Source organism: Pelodiscus sinensis, chromosome 4, assembly GCF_052426305.1.
Source record: "Pelodiscus sinensis isolate ZL-2025 chromosome 4, ASM5242630v1, whole genome shotgun sequence".
Lineage (NCBI taxonomy): Eukaryota > Metazoa > Chordata > Testudines > Trionychidae > Pelodiscus > Pelodiscus sinensis.
The window spans coordinates 4,453,290-4,475,086 of record NC_143055.1 but is presented as its reverse complement, the minus strand read 5'-3'; the positions used below and the strand labels follow the sequence as shown (position 1 = coordinate 4,475,086).

General features: G+C 44.7%; 1 protein-coding gene across 5 annotated transcripts in view; it reads left to right on the top strand.

Moving 5' to 3' along the window:
• EXOC6B (exocyst complex component 6B) overlaps nucleotides 1-21,797 on the top strand; it is a 461,000-nt gene that overhangs the window by 283,558 nt on the left and 155,645 nt on the right. For 3 of the 5 annotated variants that reach the window (XM_075931045.2, XM_075931047.2, XM_089777733.1), the window contains exons 17-19: nucleotides 4,503-4,637; nucleotides 7,410-7,589; nucleotides 18,587-18,616. In XM_075931045.2, coding sequence (XP_075787160.1) covers nucleotides 4,503-4,637; nucleotides 7,410-7,589; nucleotides 18,587-18,616 — 345 coding nt within the window. The remainder of the gene's footprint in view (nucleotides 1-4,502; nucleotides 4,638-7,409; nucleotides 7,590-18,586; nucleotides 18,617-21,797) is intronic. The other 2 variants (XM_075931048.2, XM_075931049.2) reach the window with 1 other exon arrangement.

Here is a 21,797-nt window from a genome sequence, read left to right as displayed (position 1 = left end):
TGAAGAAGTGGGCTGTGCCCACAAAAGCTCATATTACCATCTCCACGTTTTGTTTGATCTAAATGGGTAACTATTCTTTCCCCATTTCAGTCAGGATGAAGTAGGAAAAGATGTTAGCACTGTCTCAATCCTATTTCTCTGCTCTTCATCCTGACGCTCGCTCTCATGTAGGACAACACTTGGCCAGTGTTTATAAAATGATGGTGCATTGCATTTTTTCATCGGAAGGTCTAAGAATCATTTAAATTATTTCTCTATATGTGTCTGGGAGACACGCAGATCAAGTAATGCTTCCAAGCTGTACCTACATGACCTGGGAGCTTTTGGAAGTATAGCTTGGAAAAGTAAATCTCTAGCTCCTTCCACAAGACAGCCCCTCCTCTTCTATTAACGCCAACCCCTGTATCATATTCCAGACAGCATGTTTGACGTTCATGTAGATAGCCATGTAGTGATCCCACCGGAAGATCTTCCTTACCCTCCTTTTTACTGCAGCCTTCTCTGGTTTTCTCAGGATGGGTTTGAGTTCAGACCAGTGGATATTAGTTTGTTACCAAAGTCTACTCTGTGTTGTGAGCAAGACACGAGAAGTCATTCTTCCACTCTACTCTGCGCTGGTTAGGCCTCTATTGGAGTATTGTGTTCAGATCTGGGCACCGCATTTCAAGAAAGATGTGGAGAAATTGGAGAGGGTCCAGAGAAGAGCAACGCGAATGATTAAAGGTCTAGAGAACATGACCTATGAGGGAAGGCTAAAGGAATTGGGTTTGTTTAGTTTATAAAAGAGAAGATTGAGGGGGGACATGATAGCAGTTTTCAGGTATCTAAAAGGGTGTCATAAGGAGGAGGGAGAAAACTTGTTCATGTTGGCCTCTGGGGATAGAACAAGAAGCAATGGGCTTAAACTGCAGCAAGGGAGGTTTAGGTTGGACATTAGGAAAAAGTTCCTAACTGTCAGTGTAGTCAAAAACTGGAATAAATTGCCCAGGGAGGTTGTGGAATCCCCATCTGTGGAGATATTTAAGAGTAGGTTAGATAAATGTCTATCAGGGATGGTCTAGACAGTATTTGGTCCTGCCATGAGGGCAGGGGACTGGATTACCAACTAGCAGATACGCCTCCTCCGACTGCATGGAATTAGCAGTGGATTTGGGAAATGGTTGGGGCTGCTCTATAGGTGAGGAGGGGCGGGGGCAGGAAGACACGCAGGACACAGTCACAGCCCCAGTGGACACTGCTGGTCAAAGATTCCGATATTGCCTGCGTGACTTGCATGTGTACCCTAAGAGGGATCTATATGGAAAAAATATCTCAAAGAACCACAGTTCCTGTAAGGACAGTACGAGGCCATTTTATAGAAATGGTTTTTTGGATGGATTTTGGTGGAGGCCTGATGTCATCACTTTGCTAAACCATATAAATACTAACGGGACTGCAGTGGAGACCGTCACACTTCTTTTTATTGATTTGTGCAACACTGACACATGGTGGGTGTAAGCAGGCTATAGCATGTCACTATCAATGACTTGTGCACAAGAAGCATCCAAGTTATGTACGATCGGAGATGCGCTGGCCATGTAGCAAGAATGAGACAACGGATGGACAGCCCATATACTTCACTGGTGTTCACGAGACGTAAAAAGAACAAGAGGAAGGCCTCACAGCTCATCTTATGGAAGATTCAAGGAAGGACAGGGCGAGAACCACACAAAGCAGGATGACGTGGAAAAGTCACAATCAGCGTTGGTGGCGAGATTATTCGCATCGATGAAAACACGGATTTGCCCAGTATTCCAAGTAAGCACCAATTAAAACCTTGTGTGCTTTGATCTCCCACTCAGGTACAAAGGACCATGGAGCAGCCTGTAGCGGTGAAGAGGGGGATTAAACAAATGCATAGAGGGGACATGGGATTAGAAGAGGGTGGGGAGAGGAGCTATTATTTTAAGCTGGACAATCAGATTTGGAAAACCTGATTACTACAGATTCAAGGAAAAAAAGGAATTGACCATCAAGGAGCCTGTGTGTTTGGTGCTTAGGAGGTGGTAAGATTTCTCTCTGGTATCCAGAGGCAAGAGGCACCGGGCTCACGTTACATGTCTGGATGCAAATGAGGATAGGCAAGTTGTGATTACCACAGGGAAGAAGACCACAAGGAATTGGATCCAGCTAGTGCAGGGGTGTCCAAACTTTTTTCAAAGAGGGCCAGATTTGATGAAGTGAACGTGCGTGAGGGCCGACCATTTTGCCTGACATTCTTTGAACCATTAAATGCAAATTAACTATTTTATGCAAAGTTTATTGCAAACGGCATACTTTTCATTTCGTCACATGGATGACAAATCTAAACAGGTGTTAAATCACTCTGCCTTTCATATCTGAAGGCCAGATGAAAAAAAAAATCCAGGAAGCTGAAATATATGTCAGGAACATTGTAAAGTACATTACATATTATTGGTAATAAAGGTTGTCTGTCAACTTTAAGTTCAAAAAATATGAACAGGAACATAACACCAAGTATACATGTTGTGTCCAAATATATTTATAACTGATTTAGACCAACTGACATTAACTGAGATTTTAACTGAGATTTTGCATTAACTGACATTAACTGAGATTTTGCATCTCAATACATATGGATTCGTTGGGTGTCATAAAAGATAGATATTGCCAAATTACCCGGGGGGCCATATTAAACCGGAACACGGGCCACAATTGGCCCGCGGGCCGGACTTTGGACATGCCTGAGCTAGTGGAATGGAATGTAAGGCAGATGGGATGTATCTAAGGCTAGCTGCCCCTCCCATCCCATGAGACAATCAAACTGGCCCACAAAGAGATCTCCAACCATCCATTGAAGACAGGACAATCCTGGAGTGGATTTTATACTGAGAATGAAAATAAGGCTTTCTGCAAGACCCAAATGGACAATGGGATGGTGTGCTGTCTTCCAGAAGCCAAGACGCGATTTGTGAGTAAGATTGGGGTAAGCTTCTGAAGACGATCGAAAGATCCACCGGCAGTAGTGAATATTGGCTCTAATGACGCTGTGTAGCGGGATACCTCCCAGGTAATAGATGACTCCAGGAACTCGGAAGGATGCTGGAGGAGACGACTGTTCAAGAGCTCTTCTGAGACCCTTTCTATCCCATGAACAAAGGATGACACAAGGGAGATGATTCTGGAGATGAATTGCTGGCTAAGCAATTGGTGTAAAGTTAGAGGGGTCTGATGTGGAACATTGGTCGACTTTTGATGGGGAGTATGAACTTGGATGACCTCTTCCATCTCTGTAGATGGGGAACCAAGCTACTAGAGAACAGGCTGGCTAGACTAATCAAGAAGAATTTAAACTTAAGAAAAAGGGAAGATGAAAAGGGGGAACAAATGTGAACTCGCTTAGAACAAAATCAAGTTGATGAGACTAAAATCAGTCGAGTCATTGAGAGAGATGCCGGGAAGAAGTTATTTATCTGCCTCTATCCACCAATGCTGGACGCCTGGATAATAACAAGAGGAGTTGGAATTGTTCATTTATGAACATCTCTTCAGCCTAGTTGATGTTACTGAAACCTGGCGTGAAGATGCGTGATGGGATTGTTAAAATCAGTTAATACCTGATTACAGGCAGAGGGGGAGAGGAAGTAGCATCCTATGAAATGTGACTGTGCTTGTTTCTGAATCACTGAGGCTTGAAAGCAATTGATCTTGCATACTTATAGATCGATGTTCTAAAATTACTAAAGCACAAGCACTCTCCTTTCATCTCTAATCTGTCAGTTTGGAAATCCAATATTTCAGCAAATTAGCATAAATGTCCCAGAAGGTATTTCTTTGTGACACCAGGGTTACATGGAAAAGTTCTTTGGCCTTACCGTTATTGGTTGTATCACTTCTGAAATACGTGAGGCAGTTTACAAGGAGACACAGGGCCCCATCCTGAGAAACTGATGTGAATAAGGAGCTAAAGTTATTTGCAATGTTAAATGATTATCTCTGAATGAATCAGACAAAAGCAAGATCATTTTGTCCTAGACTTGCAATGTTTGAGATGAATCAACTTCAGCTGATCTTTTGATAAGGCATTTTATTAGTTCCTAGTTATCACCGAACCAACCATGGCTTCGTTTGTAAAATAAGGGCATTTAGGGTTTATTAGCAGGTACTCTGTCAGACCAGAAATATGTTTTCTTTTGTAGTCCTTTGTATTTTAATGATATTTGAACTGTACTCAAATGAACAAAGAGTTTATAAAATTAATTATAGTCATTTGTGGTGGTAGCAACAGTTACGGGAAATTACTTTCTCAAGTGTGAGTTTTTATTGAAATTTCAGATGCTCTTAAAACAGGTCAGTCTCCTTGTAGCCGTCAGCAAGGTACAGTATGTTTGCGCAGTGTCAGCATGATGACAGATCACCCTGGCTTGACCTCCATTAATCCCAGCACATCCCCTGCTTTAGAACCGCAAGCCATGCCTGAACACATCTCCTTGCCTTCACAGCTGGTGCAGATCATTATAAATACAACCCATTTGGAGAAATCCTGCAAGTTCCTAGAAGAATTCATAACCAATATCACCAACGTGCTCCCGGAGACTGTCCATACTACCAAACTCTATGGCACCACCACCTTTAAGGTGAGACAATCATAACGTTGGGGTGTTTTGCGGATTATGTCTGATGGTAGCTACAGCTTTTGAGGGCTGTGCATGCTCCAAAGGTACGCTTGCCATGCAGAATATGTTTGGAAACTTCTCCGCTAATCTTTTAAAAGATTTTATAAAGTCGGTGTTGTTTTTCATATTAATTTAATGCTACTTTTTTCACAAAAAACATTTCTGCCATTAGTGTTTACCATCAACTCTACAGTCACAAAGCAGCAAAGAAAACAAACCAATGAGTTGCTTTCAGGTTAGTCACATATATAACGTTCCAAAGGTTAGGGTATAGTCTCTCCTTAGTATGGGCTCCACATGCATATGATTCCTTTTTGCTATAGCATTCAAAAGCCACCCCACCAGATCAGCAGCAAGTGTCTGCCACGCCTGAAGCATTTTATCAGCCCCTTGTGCATAGTTCCTTCATACAAGCAAAAGGTAGCAAGTATACTGCCTCACAGTATATGTATCTGATTCAGCGGGGTGTGCGGACAAGCTTTTGAGAACACAAATGACAACACTGACTATTTCTCAAAGAGCAAAGCTTCCCGGCCTTGTGAAATGGTGAGCTAATATCAGCAGGGTAGTAATCTAGGGAAGACACAACATGCAGCTTTCAAAATAGCAGGATGCTGGGGAAAAAACGGTTGCCAGGTTTGTTTTTTTTGCACTCATACAGTAAAACACCACCAGTCTGGACTTTCTTTTCTATAGTACACCAATGGATACAACTGAGCAAGTTTGATCGTGTTCACCAAAGTTCAAGCCAACGTTTTCTTGTATCCCAGCTGTCGGCATTTGTTCTTGAGCAGATGTTTGACAGCTCTCTTGGCCATGAGTTTACATAGGTGTAATTTCTAGGTTATAAGAAGACGGTAGTAACCGCAATAGAAATCATAGAAAAGTGAGGCTGAAAACCCCCCTGAGAAGTCATTGTGGTCAGCCCCTCCACTGAGGGAGGAATAAACAAACTTAGTCCATCTGTTTTTCCGACCTGTTCTTAAACACCTGCATGGATGGGGATTCCACAGCTTTCCCATGGGTGCCTGTTCCAGAGTTTGCTACCCTGAAAGTTTAAAAAAAAAAAATCCCAATGTTTTACCTAAATCTCCCTGGCTGTAGATTAAGTCTATAATTTCTTGTCCTGCCTTCAGTGAACACGGAGAACAATTGATCACTGTCACTAGCCACAAAACAATGGCCTGGTTTTCACCTACGTTGGTGGTATCTGAGATGTTTAACATCAGGCGAGGGATTTGTAAAGAAACAAGTTTTTTTTTCTTTTTTACCTGGTCCAGGGACAGGTAGGAATTGCTGTAACTTCTTTGTTCTTACCCTTCTGTTTATCTCAGTGGTGTCTGGTAGAGTGCCTGCCTGCCTCTCCTACTGAGATTCATGTCCCATATGCACTTGTATGCAACGGGAGCTGGAGGCAGGGATGGGAGGGGTGTGTCAGAGCCTGGGGGACAGAGGTTCCCAGTAGCCTGGGGGCTGGGATGCGGTACTCACCATGTGTCAGTCAAGGAAGCTTTCCAGTCCCTGCAGAGATCAGACAATCTGAGCTATGGGGCCTGCTCCTTGCCCATCTCGCTCCGTCTGACGGGGAGAGCGAAGGGGGCAACATTGAATGACCAGGGTTGGGAGAGGAGGGGAAGGCTGCATGCAGCCTCTTAGCACTGGCCTTTCTCCCAGAAATAGCCCTCTCCTGATCTTGCCATTCAGCACCCCTGTCTCTGCTTCCCTTGCACTGGTATATGACATAGTACCTGTCGTGCCATCGTGGTGTTAGCACACTAGTTCCGTGTTAGGCTGCAGAATCGAATGCAGAGATTTCAGAGCCGGTGGGGATTTAGCTATGCAACTCCGGTTCTTTGCAACAGGAATTGTGGAACTAAATCACATATTGGGTCTCGAAAGTCTGAACCTCACACTGCAGTTGAATAGGATTATGTGCACAGGTCCCCACAGGGCATGAGCGAGCATTTCTTTAGTCGGGGGAGAAGCTGATCACCAGCAGAATGTGTTGAAAACATTTACAATTCGAGACTTCATTTTAACTACTGACCGTAGGGCCTGCTAGAGCATTTCTCTACATGGCTGGCTCAGAATAACCTCCGTTCCTGCTTTCACTGTGTTACCTGGTTAGAAAAGGGGAGCGGCGCTGTTAATGGGAGAATGCAAAAGCATTATCAGCAAGACTGATAGAAAATGGAGTATCACCTACGCAGCTGGTAGGACAAAAAGGTGATGCTAATGAAGAACAACCCATGAATGTGACACTATGTTTTGTGTTACTAGTGTAGAGCGATTTGCCCTAAGGCATGGGACTGCATGCGCTGTACACTGAGGGTGTGTCTAGACTACAGGGGTTTTTCAAAAAAAGTGGCTTTCCCCTGTGTCTAGACTGCTGCCGTGTCCTTTCGAAAGTAAATCGAAAGGACGCAGCTGTTTTTTCGACTGCAGAAAACCTCGTTTTACGAGGAAGAATGCCTTTTTTCAAAAGTGCTCTTTCGAAAAAAGACGCTATATAATGCAAACTGTGCTTTTTTGAAAGAGAGCATCTAGACTGCCTGGGTGCTCTTTCGAAAGAGCCGCTTGCTTTTTCAAAAGTACTGGTGGTAGTCTAGACACTCTTTTTCGAAAGTGTCTTTCAGAAAAGCCTCTTTTGAAAGAGGCTTGCAGTCTAGACGTAGCCTGAGTGAGCCACTTGCCTTCCCGTCCTGTTCTAAGGAGTCTGCTCTTGTTTCCCAGGATGCTCGCCACGCTGCAGAGGAGGAGATTTACACGAATCTGAACCAGAAGATAGACCAGTTTTTGCAGCTGGCAGATTATGACTGGATGGCGGCTGAAGCAGGCAGCAAAGCCAGCGATTACCTGGTAGATCTCATTGCTTTCCTGCGCAGCACCTTTGCCGTGTTCACACACCTACCTGTAAGTGACAGTGTGCTCTTTGAAATCTGGCTGTCTAATGCCCCCGTAGAAACTTTAGGATGTTAGAACTTTTATCTCTGAGGTGTAATGAGGTTGATGTCATGAACAGAACTCATTTTTCAAATAAGGCATTTCAAGTGTTAGGGGAAGTCAGGCTCCCTCAGGGACTTCCCTAAACTGCTCCCTAAAGACTCTAAAGAAATGTACAGAGCAATTGATTAAAAAAATACAGTAAGGGATTTATTAGAGGCAAATTTATCGGTTTAAATTTGGTTTTAAATAACTGGGATTACAGTTTTCTCCATCAGTATTAATTGACTGTTTTAAAAAGGTAACTGGTTTGACAATACAATTTGCCTTTGCGTTTGAGTTGCATGTTTTGTAACAACGTGCCCATAATGACACCTGTTCAAAATACAACTTTTCATCATTAAAAGGAGAGAGTAGCTTTTTCTGATTGAAATACACCTGCCTGGACTTCTTTTTAGAGAAAGCATCTCCTGTTTTATGTTGAATTCTCTTGTTATCTGGTAGAGTATAATATCCTATTCAGTGAAGTAAGCTTAATAATCAGGCGCTTTTGCTTGTACACAAAGAGCTCCTTTCTTATGAAGATTTATTCTGAGTCTTGTGGGTTTATCCCTGTTAATATTTTCCATCAGTAGAACTTTGAAATGTCAAAACCATAGAAAAATGTATTTATATTACATGTGGTTATATCCTTTCACTCTTTCATTTTACTACTTACCGTTTACTCTGGTACGCTGCCCAACTCAATGGTATCTGGGCACATCCTTTGTTTAATTTCATCAACCATGATATTCTAGCCTGAAAGGCTGAGTCTGAAGCAGTTGCAATTCTCTTAGCTTCTTCCTGCTTGTTCATCTCTCTGTTGAACGACTACAAAGGTTTTAGACCACTAATCAGTGTCATTTAGCCAGTATGAAAGCCAAAGCCTGAGCCTGCAGCATCTTGGGACCAGTAAGGGTCCTTGCATTGGTGTCTAAAGAATGGGACAGCTGGAAGGGAATTAGCTCTGATCTGTAGGGCCGGAGAAATAGCATGGTGAGGAGGGTTTGTTCCAGCGAATCCGATTCAAGACACCCTTGTGAATGAAGTGGGAAGAGAGAATGTTCAGCATTGCCGCTAATGTTGTGTTGAGAGACTGGGCTGGGGCAGAGCGGGATTGTAAAGTCTTCATCCTTCTGGGTCGCCTGTATTCTCAAAATGACTCCGCTGCATATTGTCCCGCAGATAGGGAAGTGACGTGTCAGAGCTAGGCTTTGCATTTGCGAATTCCCAGTTGGATTCTTTAACTACTAAATGTCGTCTTCCTAAGAATCTGGATAGAAGTACCATGACCTCTGCCATGGGTTGGCATCAGGTTTTTAATCTGCACCTTCAGCCCCATAGCACTGGTATCTCTCTCTTGACCGTAGAGGAGTAATTCAGTTAGCTGGCAGGAATAGTAGGTTGTTGTCCTCTTTCTGAACCAGTCGCTAGAGGAGGGCTACTAGACTTTGGAAGCCCCGGGGGCCACAATGATACTCGCAACACATGCCGAGGGCCACAACTTTAGTGTGGTTGCATTTATATGAAAATGTATATGCAAATAGCTTTTCACGCTGACGGGCATGAATACAAAGCACTTCCCACAATGCCCTGGTGCTCCCGGCACTTCCTCCCGGGGGGCTAGAAACACTGACACCCTGTACCTGTCTGTTCCATCCAGCCCGTCCGCTTGCATCTTTCAGTGCTCACCCACCTGGGAGATGCCTCGCCGTTGTGGAGCATGCTCCAGTGGAGACCACGTTCAAAGAATCCCACTTGTGGGCCGTGTGTTGAGCCCCACCGTAAACCCAAACCTCACCACGGGCCACAAACAAATGGGCTGCGAGCCGCATGCGGCCCACGGGCCACGTGATGAGTAGCCCCGCACTAGACAGCGATGCGGCACACAATGTTGACGTCCCTTGAGCAGTGCTTAGAGATCATAGTAACAGGTACTGTGTATAAACCTGAGGTAATTTTCAAACCTGCTAGGTAGGGATGGTACAGTACAAAGAATCCAGACTATCCCAGTTTATTCTGGATCTTCTATTGGTGTGTTTAGTGCACCTGGGGCGAAAGGAGAGGCTTTTTTTAGGAATCAAATGAATATTTATTTGGGAAGTGAAATACCTAAATACCCACAAAATCAATGTGACTTATCCCTTCCTCCTCAACCCACTGTTCCACTTTCCTTTCTGGTAAGGAGAGAAACTCCCTCTTTCTTCATCCTCAGCCTCTGAGTTATCGTGTTGTAGCCCCTGATTGACAGGGTGTCTTTTCACTGAAGCATAGCTAATGTGGGGAGGTGAAGAAGGAAAGACATGCCCGCAGTGATTTATGAGATGGACCAGGAGTGATTTATCTTCCTTAAAACATGAACGCTTCCTTTTCAAATGAATCAAAAATGTTTGGGGAATAGGGAGGGGATCTATTTCTTTTTTGGGGGGGGGAGGGGATAAAGGTTGAGGTGGGCAGAAGCAACCGCTATATCACTCTAGTATATGTAAAAACATCCAGCTGCTCAAAAAGTCACTCTGCCTTTTCTAATAGCGAGGATGCCAAGTAACAAGTTACCAATATTGCGCCAGCACATACATAGCTCCTTATTCTCACTGTGGAAGTATGGGAGACAGTTAATCAGATCTCAAAATGTTATAGTTAACTGGGACTTTTCAGCTTAGAAAAGGAGACTAAAGGGGGATAGGAGAGAGGCCTATACAATCATGACTGGCATGGAGAAAGTGAATAAGGAAAAGTTATTTACGTGTTCCCATAACTAGGAACTAGGGGTCACCAAATGAAATTAATAGGTAGCAGGTTTAAAACAAACAAAAGGAAGTTTTTCTTCACACAATGTATCATCAACCCGTGGAACTCCTAGCCACAGGATTTTGTGAAGATCAGGACTTTGAGGGTTCAGAAAACAACTAGATAAATTCATGGAGGTTAGGTCCATCAATGGCTATTAGCAGGGCTCGCCGAACCGCGGCGAGCCCCACTTGCCAGCCGCGCTGTCTGGCGATCTGCGCATGTGCAGATCATTCTGCACATGCGCAGATCGCCCGAACCCAGCTCTTCCGGGTTACAATCTACTCGCCATGGGCAAGTCGATTGTATTATTTGTCGAGCCCTGGCTATTAGCCAGGATGGGTGTCCCTAGTCTGTTTGTCAGAGGCTGGAAATGGATGACAGGGGAGGGATCGTTTGATGGTTCCCTGTTCTGTTCATTCCCTCTGGGAAAGCTGGCAATGACCACTGATGGAAGACAGGATAAACGGACCTTTGGTCTGACCCGGTATGGCCATTCTTATGTTCTTAATAGGGGTAAGTGATTGTGGAGTTTTTGATATTTCAAAGCTAGGTTCTTTAGAAGACTAGTGTGCATATGCCTTCATTCTAAGTTGCTCAAGGGTTCCTGTGTAACTTGTAGACAAGGTTAAAGACAGGGAGAACTGTGACATTGTACGCATCCTGCTTTTATAAAAAATCCTTTACTTAAAGTAAACTGACTCCATTGTTAGCCTTGGTCTCTTTTGTCTCCCATTCTTGCTGGGTTTTCCTGATTGACCCCATAATTATGGTTTGATTCCAAGTGTATTTTTAATTGTTTTCAAATAAAACATAAACCGTTCTGCATGAAAGAATCCCAAGTATAGCCCTATAAAAGCAGGATGTGGAAGCAGTACAAAGGCAATCTGTCGTTTGTAGAAGCATATGACTGAAAGAGAAAAGAACTTAATCCAAAAAGATGACATAAATCTACGTGGGAGGATTGCTAATCGAATAATAGTCTTTCTTATCTAGTTTGCTGCCCAGGTCATTAATGGCAGAGTAGTACTACCATGGGCTGAGAGTGGGTGCATTGTCTGAAGAGAGTTTGCAGACTCAATTCTTTTCCTCCAAAATCACTGCCAAGGTTGCTTGCTACTAGCGCTTCAGTAACACAGGTGAAGGGTTGGGTAGCCCATGGAAAATAAACTCTCTTCTCACTGTTCAAAACGGCCCTTCAAAGCCATTCCAAGAGTTATTGCTTCCAAGAGTTATTGCTCAGGCATCTTTCATAATGATTGTATTCACACAATTGAAAACATTGCAAATATTCTCCACCATTTTGTTTTAAACTTTCAAAATTACTAGGAAGGGTGGGCAAAATACGGATCCAGCCCTTCTAACCTTCTTGTCTGATCTACCATCGAATATTAGAAGGGCTTTGGGTTGTCAGGTGTCCAGTATTGACCCGGGCAGTCTGGTATTTTCACCTCCTGTCCGGTTTAAAAAAAAAAATCAGAAAATACTGAACACCTAAAATGTCCGGTATTTTCTGATTTTTTTTTTTTTTTTCCCCCTGGCAGGGAGGCGAAAACACCGGACACCTGGCAACCCTAGTGCCTGGTCCCAGCTCCCGGCCTCCCCCTCCCGGGCCCCGACACCTCCAGCCCCTCGCCCCCGGACCTAATGCTTACTTGGTTCTGCAGGGAAGTGAAGTTCTGGCTTGAACAAAAACGCAAAAAGCCTAAAGACCAAGAGGAGGCAATGCCTTCCCTGGGTCTTAGTGCTCAACCCCTTTCCTGTTCCTATCCCTATTCTAACTCTGCACTCACTCTGAAAGGGGCCATGCTGTGTTTTTTTTTTTTTTTTAATGTCTCGGAGTCCCCGCACACTTTTTTCCCCCTCAACTTTGGTCTTCCCTCTCCCCCCCCCTTTTTTTTTTCCTCAACAGAATTTTTTCCCTGGTGTCTTTTTTTTTTTTTTTTTTTTTTTTTTTTTTTTTTGCAGAGGGCGTGTTCAGTGTTTTTGGTTCAACCATCTGGCAACCCTAGAAGGGCTGGATTCAGTGACTGTGGAAACTACTAGAACAGGGGTTGACATTCTGCGGCTCTGGAGCTGCATGCGGCTTTTTGGCTGCCCCCTTGTGATCTCCTGGTTGCTAAAAGTCCTGTAGTGCAGCTGGGCGCTCAAGCAGGTTTCCTGCTGTGGCTCCCAGACGTGGCTGGCTGCTGCTGGCATATCTCTGTGTGTCCTTTAGGGGCAGGGAGACAGCAAGCCTCCATGTTGCCCTTACCCCTAGCACCTTACCAGAGGGAGTTACAGGTGTGGTGCTTGTGGGCATGGGCAGCAAATGCAGACCGATTGCTCCCCTACCGTCAGCGGGCCCACAGCGACGTGCCAGCAGCAGCCGGAAACTTCCTCCAGCGGCGTGTGGTCACAGCATGCAGGCAGCCTGCTTGAGCCCTGCTGTGCCATCAGCCAGGAACTGCCTGTGTTAAGCGGCCAGCGCACCTCGCACCCCGTCCCGCACCCCAACCTTCTGCTCTAGGTCAAAACCTCTTCCTGCGCCAAACTCTCTCCCAGAACCCGCACCCATAACCCTCTCCTCAACCCCTGTCATCTGTCCCATGCCGACTTACTAGATTGGAGGAGAGCCCCTGTGGAAATTATTCCCCGTCTCTGCACTAGAAGAAAAGTCTGCATCAGTCTCAGGAAATGACTAATAGCAAGAGACAGGTTAAATGACAAGCACTAAAGTAGCCTTGAAAATCATCATGACAACAAATCAGCCCAGGCTGAAAAGTGACTTGCCTGCCTTTCATCATGATCATAAATAAAAGTGTTTAATGTTCTTCAAGTGCTTGTTCATGTGCATTGCACAATGGGCGAGTGCTTGTCATGTCTACCAGTGCCGGAAGTTTTTCCCCTAACAGTACCCGTAAGGGAGTGCCTCTAGTGACCCCTGGAATGGCGCTGCGAACTTCCTCCGCCCACAGTTCCTTCTTGCCGCCTGTGACACTGCATCAGAACAGCTCTGCCTGGGTGTTGTCTTCTCCCTGTTGTTAGTCGTCGCCTGTAGTTCGTTTGCCCGTAGTATACTTAGAGTAGCAGGTTAGGCACTTCAACCTGGACTGGTGAATAAAAAAGTGTACATTAGTACTAGTACAGAGAATAGGGCTCTTGGGAGCGGTACTGGACACCAAGACCACCTGAGCTTCCCTCCCCAGGGACAGGGTCCAAGCTTTGGTAGGCTTGATCAGGGTTGCCTCACAGTTCCTAGGAATGGTGGCCAGAAGGTGCCCCAGTCACTTGGAGCACATGGCAGCATGCACTTACATTGTCCAACATGCCAGACTCTACTTGCGCCCCTTGTAGACGTGGCTGGTGTTAGTTTTCTCACTGGACAAGATTCTCACCATCCCAGATCCATACTTACCTCCCTCCATTGGCGGACAATTCCGGGGAATGTACTCCTGTTCCGCAGCTGCCCTCCTACCATCGAGCCCATATTGGACACATTGGACTGGGCTGCCCATCTTGGAGATGCCAGGACTCAAAGCATGTGGTCCTGGGCGAGATGGGCCTACATATCGTTGTCCAAGAGTTCAGAGTGACACATCTCGCTTGCAAGGCCTTTGGCCCCACCTCTCAGGCATGCTTGAGACAGTCCTCATGGACAACACAGCCTTAATATTTTACATCAACAGACAGGGAGGAGCCAGGCCTTCACACTCTAGGATTTCTGTATCACACATGATATTGACCTGGAGGCTTATCGCCTCCCGGGAGCCCTATACTCCCTGATGGACCATTGGAGCCAAGGCTTCTCTTTTCACCATGAGAGGATGCTGCATGCGGAGGTTGCCCACTCGGTCTTTGGGAGGTGGGATACTCCCCAGATGGATCTGTTTGCTACCAGGCAGACCCACTGCTGTCCCCTGTTCTGCTCCACATAGGGCCTGGGAATGGGCTCTTTCTCAGACGCCGCCTTCTTGTCCTGAACAGGCCTGTCTGTTCTACAAGTTTCCTCCATTTGTGCTCATCAGCAAAGTCCTACAGAAAATCAAGAAGGACAAAAGCCGTGGGCATCATGATAAGCTCTGGTGTGGTTTGGAACTCTGTTGAACCTGACCTTTCTACCAAAAGCGGCATCGGCCTTCCATATAGGCGAGGACATTTTCCTAATGGCTCTCTGTTCCAAACCCCACTCCTCTTAAGGGGAGAGGCATCTTCATGCGTTGGTTGTGTGTCAGGCCCTGGGTTTTTCCTTGGCGAGAGTTAGGCTGTTCCAGAAATCCACCCAGTTTTTCATCCCCCCCCCCCCCCCCCGAAGGAATGAGGGGTCAGCCGGTCTCTGTCTAGACAATTTCAAACTGGCACACTTGCTGGCATTTCCCTACCACCGATTATATGGGCATAGTCAACTAGGGTGCCGACTTCAGCAGCAGCCTCCCTGGCTCTATCCAGAATATCTGTTGGGCGGCTACATGGGGCGCACACTTTCACCGCACATTATGCCAGTGTCTCCCAGGCTGGGGATGGTGCTGGATTGAGCAGAGTGGTCCTTCAGCCACCTCATTCATGATTCCTACCCACCTCCCAGTAGGTTCTGCTGGTAGGCATCTCTTGTGGAATGGACACAAGAAAGCGCTTGAAGATTAGTTACCTTTGCTGCAACTGGTGTTTTTTGAGATGTTCCTCATGTCCATTCCACATCCTACCCTCCTTCCCCACTGTTGGAGTCTCTGGCAAGAAGGAACTGAGGGTGGGGAGGAGCATGCAGAGGCTCTGCACCACACCTGGGAGACACCATTGTAGGGGTTGCTCGAGGCATTCCTTATGGGTACTGCTAGGAGAAAAATGTCCGGCATCGGTGCACATGGCGAGCACACATCCCTGTTGAGCGACACCTCTCAAAGAACCCCAGTTATGGAACAGTTAACTGTCTCTTTTGCTTGCTGTTGAAACAAATTCCACCTGGCATGCAGAATTTTGTAAGCCTATGCAAAAGTTACTCAGAAAAGACCAGACCTGAAGTATAAACTGAGTCTAAAGCCCTGGTCCTTCAAATGCCTATTCACTTTCTCAACTTTATGCTTTTGTGTACTTTTCTTCTGAAAAAATGAGTGGTAACTCGGAACGGTAACCAATGTAAATTTTGGTCAGGGTGCATCTACACAGCAACATTATTTCAGAATATCGGCTGTTATTCCGAAACAACAATGCAAAGGTCTATACAGCAATTCTGTTAAATAAATTCGAAATAGTGGATAGCTTATTTCAGCTTCTGTAAAGCTCATTACATGAGGAATAACACCTCTTCCAAAATAGCTTTAGTGTGGATGCTTCACTGCTGCTATTCTGAAATAACTCCTCCCCAGGGCCATTCAGAGTAATTACCCTATAGTGCTTCCTGAGGCTCTAAATCGAGGTAGCGCATCCACATTAGGGGAGCCTGCCTTGGACTAATTTGAAGACTTCCCTGTAATGTAGACGTGCTATTTTGAAATAAGCTATTTTTGAGTATTTCTTTCAGAATAGTTTATTCCAAAATAAGTGTGCAGTGTAGATGTACCCCCAAAGATGTTGGCTTTGGTCATGCAATTCTGATTTGAATCCACAAGAGACTCTAAACTTTCACCATAGCTGTAACTCTGAGAGGTAGCTGTGTTAGTCTGTAACTTCAAAAACGACAAGTAGTCTGTGGTACCTCAAGGCATGTCTACACTAGGTAGTTATTTTGAAATAGCTCCCCTTATTTAGAAATAAGCTGAGCGTCCACACTACCAATCCCTTTATTTCAAAATAAGGGGCTGGCTATTTAGAAATGATAACTCCTGCTTGTGAAGAGGAATAGCGCTATTTTGAAATTAGTTCAGGAGTAGTTATTTTGAAGTAAGTTCTTTCCTAGTGTAGACATGTCCTTAGAGACTTTGCTAGTCTCTGAGGGTGCGTCTACACAGCAGGGCCTAACTCAAATAAACTACGCAAATTGAACTACGCCAATTGCGTATCTTATTTCGAAATAGAGCACTCTTCCTTTGAATTCCCTTACTCCTCATACAATGAGGGTTACAGGAATCTGCGTAAAGTCCTCCAGCTTGACAGTATTTTGACACTATTTTGAAATCACTGCTTGCTGTGTAGACATGGACTAAGTTATTTCGGAATAGTGCTAGTTATTTCAAAATAGTGTTGTAGTGCAGATGTACCCATAGGAGCCACAAGACTACTTATTGTTTTAATCATTGTAAGGTAAAAGTTTAATACTGACCCAACTATTATAAGTTAATAGAACGTAAAAAGAATTTTGAAATTCTCCTTTTTTCCTCATACACTCAAATGGGAATTGCATTTTCCAGTTTCAGCTCTAAAGTGTCTGCTTGGATGTGATGCGGGGGGGAGAAAAGTGTCAATAGTCGTTTCTACTGAGTCTTCAATAGTGATTAGGAAAGAGCGAACCAGTAGCAGTTATTTCTAAGGAAAATGGCAATTTCCTTAAATTCTGAATTTCCCTGGATTTGCTTTTGTCTGCATTTTGGTTTTAGACATGGAGTTGTATAGCTAGGTTAGTGTATCAATGGCTAGAGCGCACAGGGCTGCATAGGGAATGACCTATTAGCATGTCTTCCTAACTTTCTGCTAGTTGGAGAAGATGGCAGAGGCAGGGTTGCACACTGGAGCCGCGACCAACCCGCATGTCGTTAGCACATGTTGCCGGGTGAAGAGTTCACGGTTAAGCCATCCAAACTTTGGCACACAACACCACAGCATCAAACTTTCCTGGTGGTTTAAAGCCACAATTTTAAAACGGTCTTGCGAAGTGCACTATGCGTCTCAAAACAAATAATAGGTTCTTGGAAATAAAAGCACAGCTAAGCTTGGCCCTGAGGCGTCCTCCTTTCTGTATTCGTTAAGTGCAAGTTCGTTACAGTATGCTGCCCGCCTCCCTGTTGGTAAGGTAGCTCACTCTGCTTCTGTAAAAGCCTAAATAAAATGCTTTACTAAAAGAAAAAAAAAAAAGGTGGCTTCCCTGCTCTTTAGAGGGTGAAGGGCCAGAGTTTAAATAGATTAATATTTTGTGCAAAACGTTTTAAAGAGAATGAACGAATGAAAAAGCCTTTTGTCCGCAATGGCTGGTGGTTGTTTTTATTTCTTGTTAGACAAGCTAATGTAAATCGCATTGACAAGGCTACTCCAAACACACTGATTTGTTGACTTTACGCCTTTCAAAGATGGAAGGTTATGTCAGCACCTACAATGAGCTGTCAGGTTAACAAAGCAAGGATGTTTTTTTGCTGGGAGGGGGGAGAGCTGGGAAAAGGGGTGTGTTTTGTTTTTATTTTAAGTTTCCTTTAATCCTCTGTTAGCCTTTTTCTCCTGATAACCTCCTTTGGAAGGTAATCGGGTGAGGCCAAGAGGTGACAGTGGCTCGGGAAAGGGAAGTAATCTTTCAGTGATCGTACAACTCTAACCTCTCCGGTCTCAAGCAATTCAACGTGAACTCTTTGCACAGGGAGTTTTTCCTGTGGGCGCTTATTTTTGCCAGATGGTGAACACAGATTTCAGCTGTCACTTTGTAAACTCTGAGGATTCTTTGCTTTGTCCAATGCCCCGTTTGCTGAATCAACATCTCCACAATTGCAAATAAACATTTGTGATCCTGACAGTTGACATGTTTTGGAGAGAACTTGAAAGAGAAATTTGTCTTGTAAAGAAAATGGTTTCCTATGTTGCTTTTTTTAATAGATGAAACATGGCCTCTGCAACCTACTGAAAGAAGTAAAATAGCGCATGGAAGTAAATACAATGCAAATCGGCGTTTTATGGTGAGGAGAGCCTTGACGACGTTGGTCAAGATTCTCAACTTACGTTGTTCTGGTGGAAAATATCTAACAAGAAACCAGAATCTGAGCACTAAAAACTTCATTATATCGTAGCTTAAAATCTTGAGACTTTTAATTATAGCCATCTGCCGTGAGAGAGGCATGTCAATTTAAATGATCATGTGTGCAGTAATTGAATATGCATTCAGGTTCTAAAAGTGACAGCTTTAGTGAGTCTTGGTTGTAGGCTGCGGTCATTAAACTCCTGACTGCTCCCACCTCTCTATCTTTCTTGCTGTGACATTGCTTTCTTATGCATTTGATTGAAATTCCCTGTGTTGTCCTCTGTAGGGGGATGTAGATGTCCACTCTACCATGTCGGTGAGTATGACCGTGTGTTGTACGCATTCAGTGTGTGCTGCTCGCAGTTCCAATGTTAGAGGGTTATTTGAACCAGAAAAGGTCTGTATGGCGGGAGGGGTGACGAGAACTAAAAATTGGAGATAAGTAAAAGCTAGACATAACTAGCTACTTAGAAAAGGAGCCCAAATCTTCATGTTTTAGAGTGGAAGCGTAACCCTTTCGCTGCTGCTAGAATGTGCACATCTCCCTCCGTTTCACAACAGAAAGTGAAGAAGCAGAGTGCCAGATGCCAGTGAAGAAGTCGCTTTCCTGACGTGCAAGGCGCTCTTGGTTCATTAAGCATGGCATTGATGCAGCATCTTTTTAGAAAAAATATTCTAGAGCTCTTCCCCATAAACCTAAGTTGCTGGGATCCCTGACCTGCTCTGAAGGCTGCCGCTGCCTTTCTAGCTGGGAAGGACTGGCTAGGACTCCCTTCAATGCCCATTGGCACTGCTCAGAGAGCAAGGACCAAATTTTGCCCCGAGTTGATACGCCCAGTCGGATAGGCTGAGGCAGTGCCGTATCTTGGCCCCAAGTGGGTGCATCAACCTTACGAGAGATGAACACTTCCCAAATTGTTGAACTAATGGCGATCTACGTCTAAATGGTGCCTTTTATCTCAGTACGTCATGAATAGTATACGTAGTGTTATTGAAATGCACTCCATTACGTTTGCGGTACGCTTACTGCCTGCTGCCCTCAGTAATGGGGAGAGGGTCATTAAGCCAAAGAAACGGGTGGCAAAGACCTATGAAGAACCGTGGCTGGGGAGGGGGTCTTCAGTTTCCACACACAACAGACATGGCCTTAGTTTTTTACTATCTTCTCTGAAAAACACTCTCCCACATACACTGCAGTCTGTGTGGTTCTCAGTGTGTGTCCACCTTACAGAGCTGAGCCTGGTCCCACAGAGTCTAGCTTTCGCTTGTCGGATAGTCAACACTCTAGTCGACTAGTCGCTTCCTATCTGAAAGAGGCAGCAAGCAGGGGCAGGGGAAGAGGACGGGGTATTTCAAAGCAGCAGCACTGCTTGGAGTCCGGGGTCAGCTGGGGACACCCCTGCTGACCCCGGACTTCACATGGAGCTGCCCCTTTAGAACACTGGGGAGAACACGGGGCCAGCGCTTTCACGTTGGAAGTATAGCAACAGCCCTTATCAACTAATCAAATAGTCGATGCAAATTGCAGCAACTATTCGATTTAGCCCATTAATCTAAATTTGACATCTCTACTTTAGACCCCTAAGTCGTCTCCTCTGGCTGTCCTGTAGGACTATTTTCTCAGTGAGTAGTACAGGCTCTTGATGTTACTGTCACACTATTTGGATTAGGACAGTTAGTGCAAAGAAAGCAAAGCAGATCTCCAGGCCCTGTATTCTGGTTCAATTAATGCCTCTAATTGTTGTCATTGATGCTTGTTTCATGTCCAGTAGCAAACCTGACATTGTCATGGGTAGATCACAAACAAACATTCTAGTGACCTTGTTTCTTCGGTTCCAACTTTTGCAAACCAAGGCGCATTAACAAGTGCATCTCATTATGGTAGACACAATTCTGCTCTACTCTGTTCTCCAGCCTAAGATACTACATTCAGGTGTAGTATTTGCCTCAACTGTAAGCTTCTGCATTTAACCCGGGTGTTGGATTAAAGCTGCCTGTTTGGCACTAGTACTCACATTCATGATGCAGTTGGGTGCGCATACCCCCTTCCCTGGAACCTGTGCATAGCTATGTCTCCAGTGCTTTGAGCTTTCAGACACCTGGAGTTTCCTAAGACATCCGGGAGGTCTTAAAGCAAGGCCAGCTTCTGAAAAGAAAATGGTTTGTTAAAGCCGTTTGAGGCTAGCTTCCATCCAAACTCTGGCTCGGTTCTTGATCCCAGTTGCGCATCCTTTGCATCAGCAAGGAGTCTGAGTGCTGTAGAACCTGCAACGGTTGCTTCTTCTCAGCCTATGGTTACAGCACCCTCTCTGCTCCTGTGAGAGTTAAAGAAGCAGGAACAAGTGCTTCAGGAACAAGAAGTCTCGCTTCTGACTTTTCAGGACTTCTGCTATTCAGAAGCCATATATATATATATTTTTTTCCTTCAAATTCAGTGTCTAGATCGCTATGGAGTCAGCTTCCTGTGGAAAGGGGTGCATTAGTGCCATTAAGTCACATCAGTGAATAATAATCGTCGTAAGTCCCCAGAAAATATGAGGAGTGAAGGAATGCCTTCGTATGTGGGACTTGACTAAACTGGTTTTAGTTGGTTTGTTTTTAACTGCCACAGATTTTTTTTTCCTGTAACCCTCTAATGTGCTATTCTGTAGGTCGTTTCAACTAATTGACGGAGCAGATCACTAATCACAGTGTGCATTTTTAAAATCAGTTACTTTAAAATAAAATCTGATAGCACAAACTTGCAGCCTTTCAAAGTTCCTGAAACCGGGTTGAAAGGTAGCTGTGGACAATAGACATCCCATATAACCAAGTTTCCTCTTGCCTGCCTGCATAGACAGACTTCCTCCCCCCGCCTCAAAAAAAAAAAAAAAAAAAAAAAAGCGAGAAACCATGTTCTAACCTAAGTACCAGCAAGAGTAACACCATGGTTTCCTTAACATGGCTGTAGCATGTCTGTGTGGACAGACAAAAAGATGATCTGAATTAGATACAACTTGTCTGGGACACAAAGACAAACATGGCCACGTTTTAGTGAAAATGAGACAATGCAAAGTTTCTGAAATACCATTCATGCAGTCTCCAACATGCTCTTTCTCACCTGTCTTCCCACCCGTCTTTCTACCTGCCTTCCCCAGCTTGATTCTTCAGTTCCAGTCAATGTAAAAGCTGTCTTTGGATTGAATGGAGGCAGGAGCAGACCGCCCATAAATTTGGGCATGCTATCCCTGAACCCCAGCCAGATCTGGGAGCAAGTGGCCGAGATTGTGAACTGGAACAGGGTAACTTACATGGTTGTGCGCTAGTGGCCTGCTTAACCTCTTTTGCTGTGATGTCCATGGGTTTCTTGCCTGTCCTTGATAGCAGGTTTTTGAAATCCAAAGCCTTGAGTAGAATGAGGATAAAAGCAGCAGTATTGCTCAGTGTACATTGTTGTCCAGGGATAAGACTGACCTTTGGTTAACCTGCGGAGTGTTGGTTAACTAGAGGCTGGATAA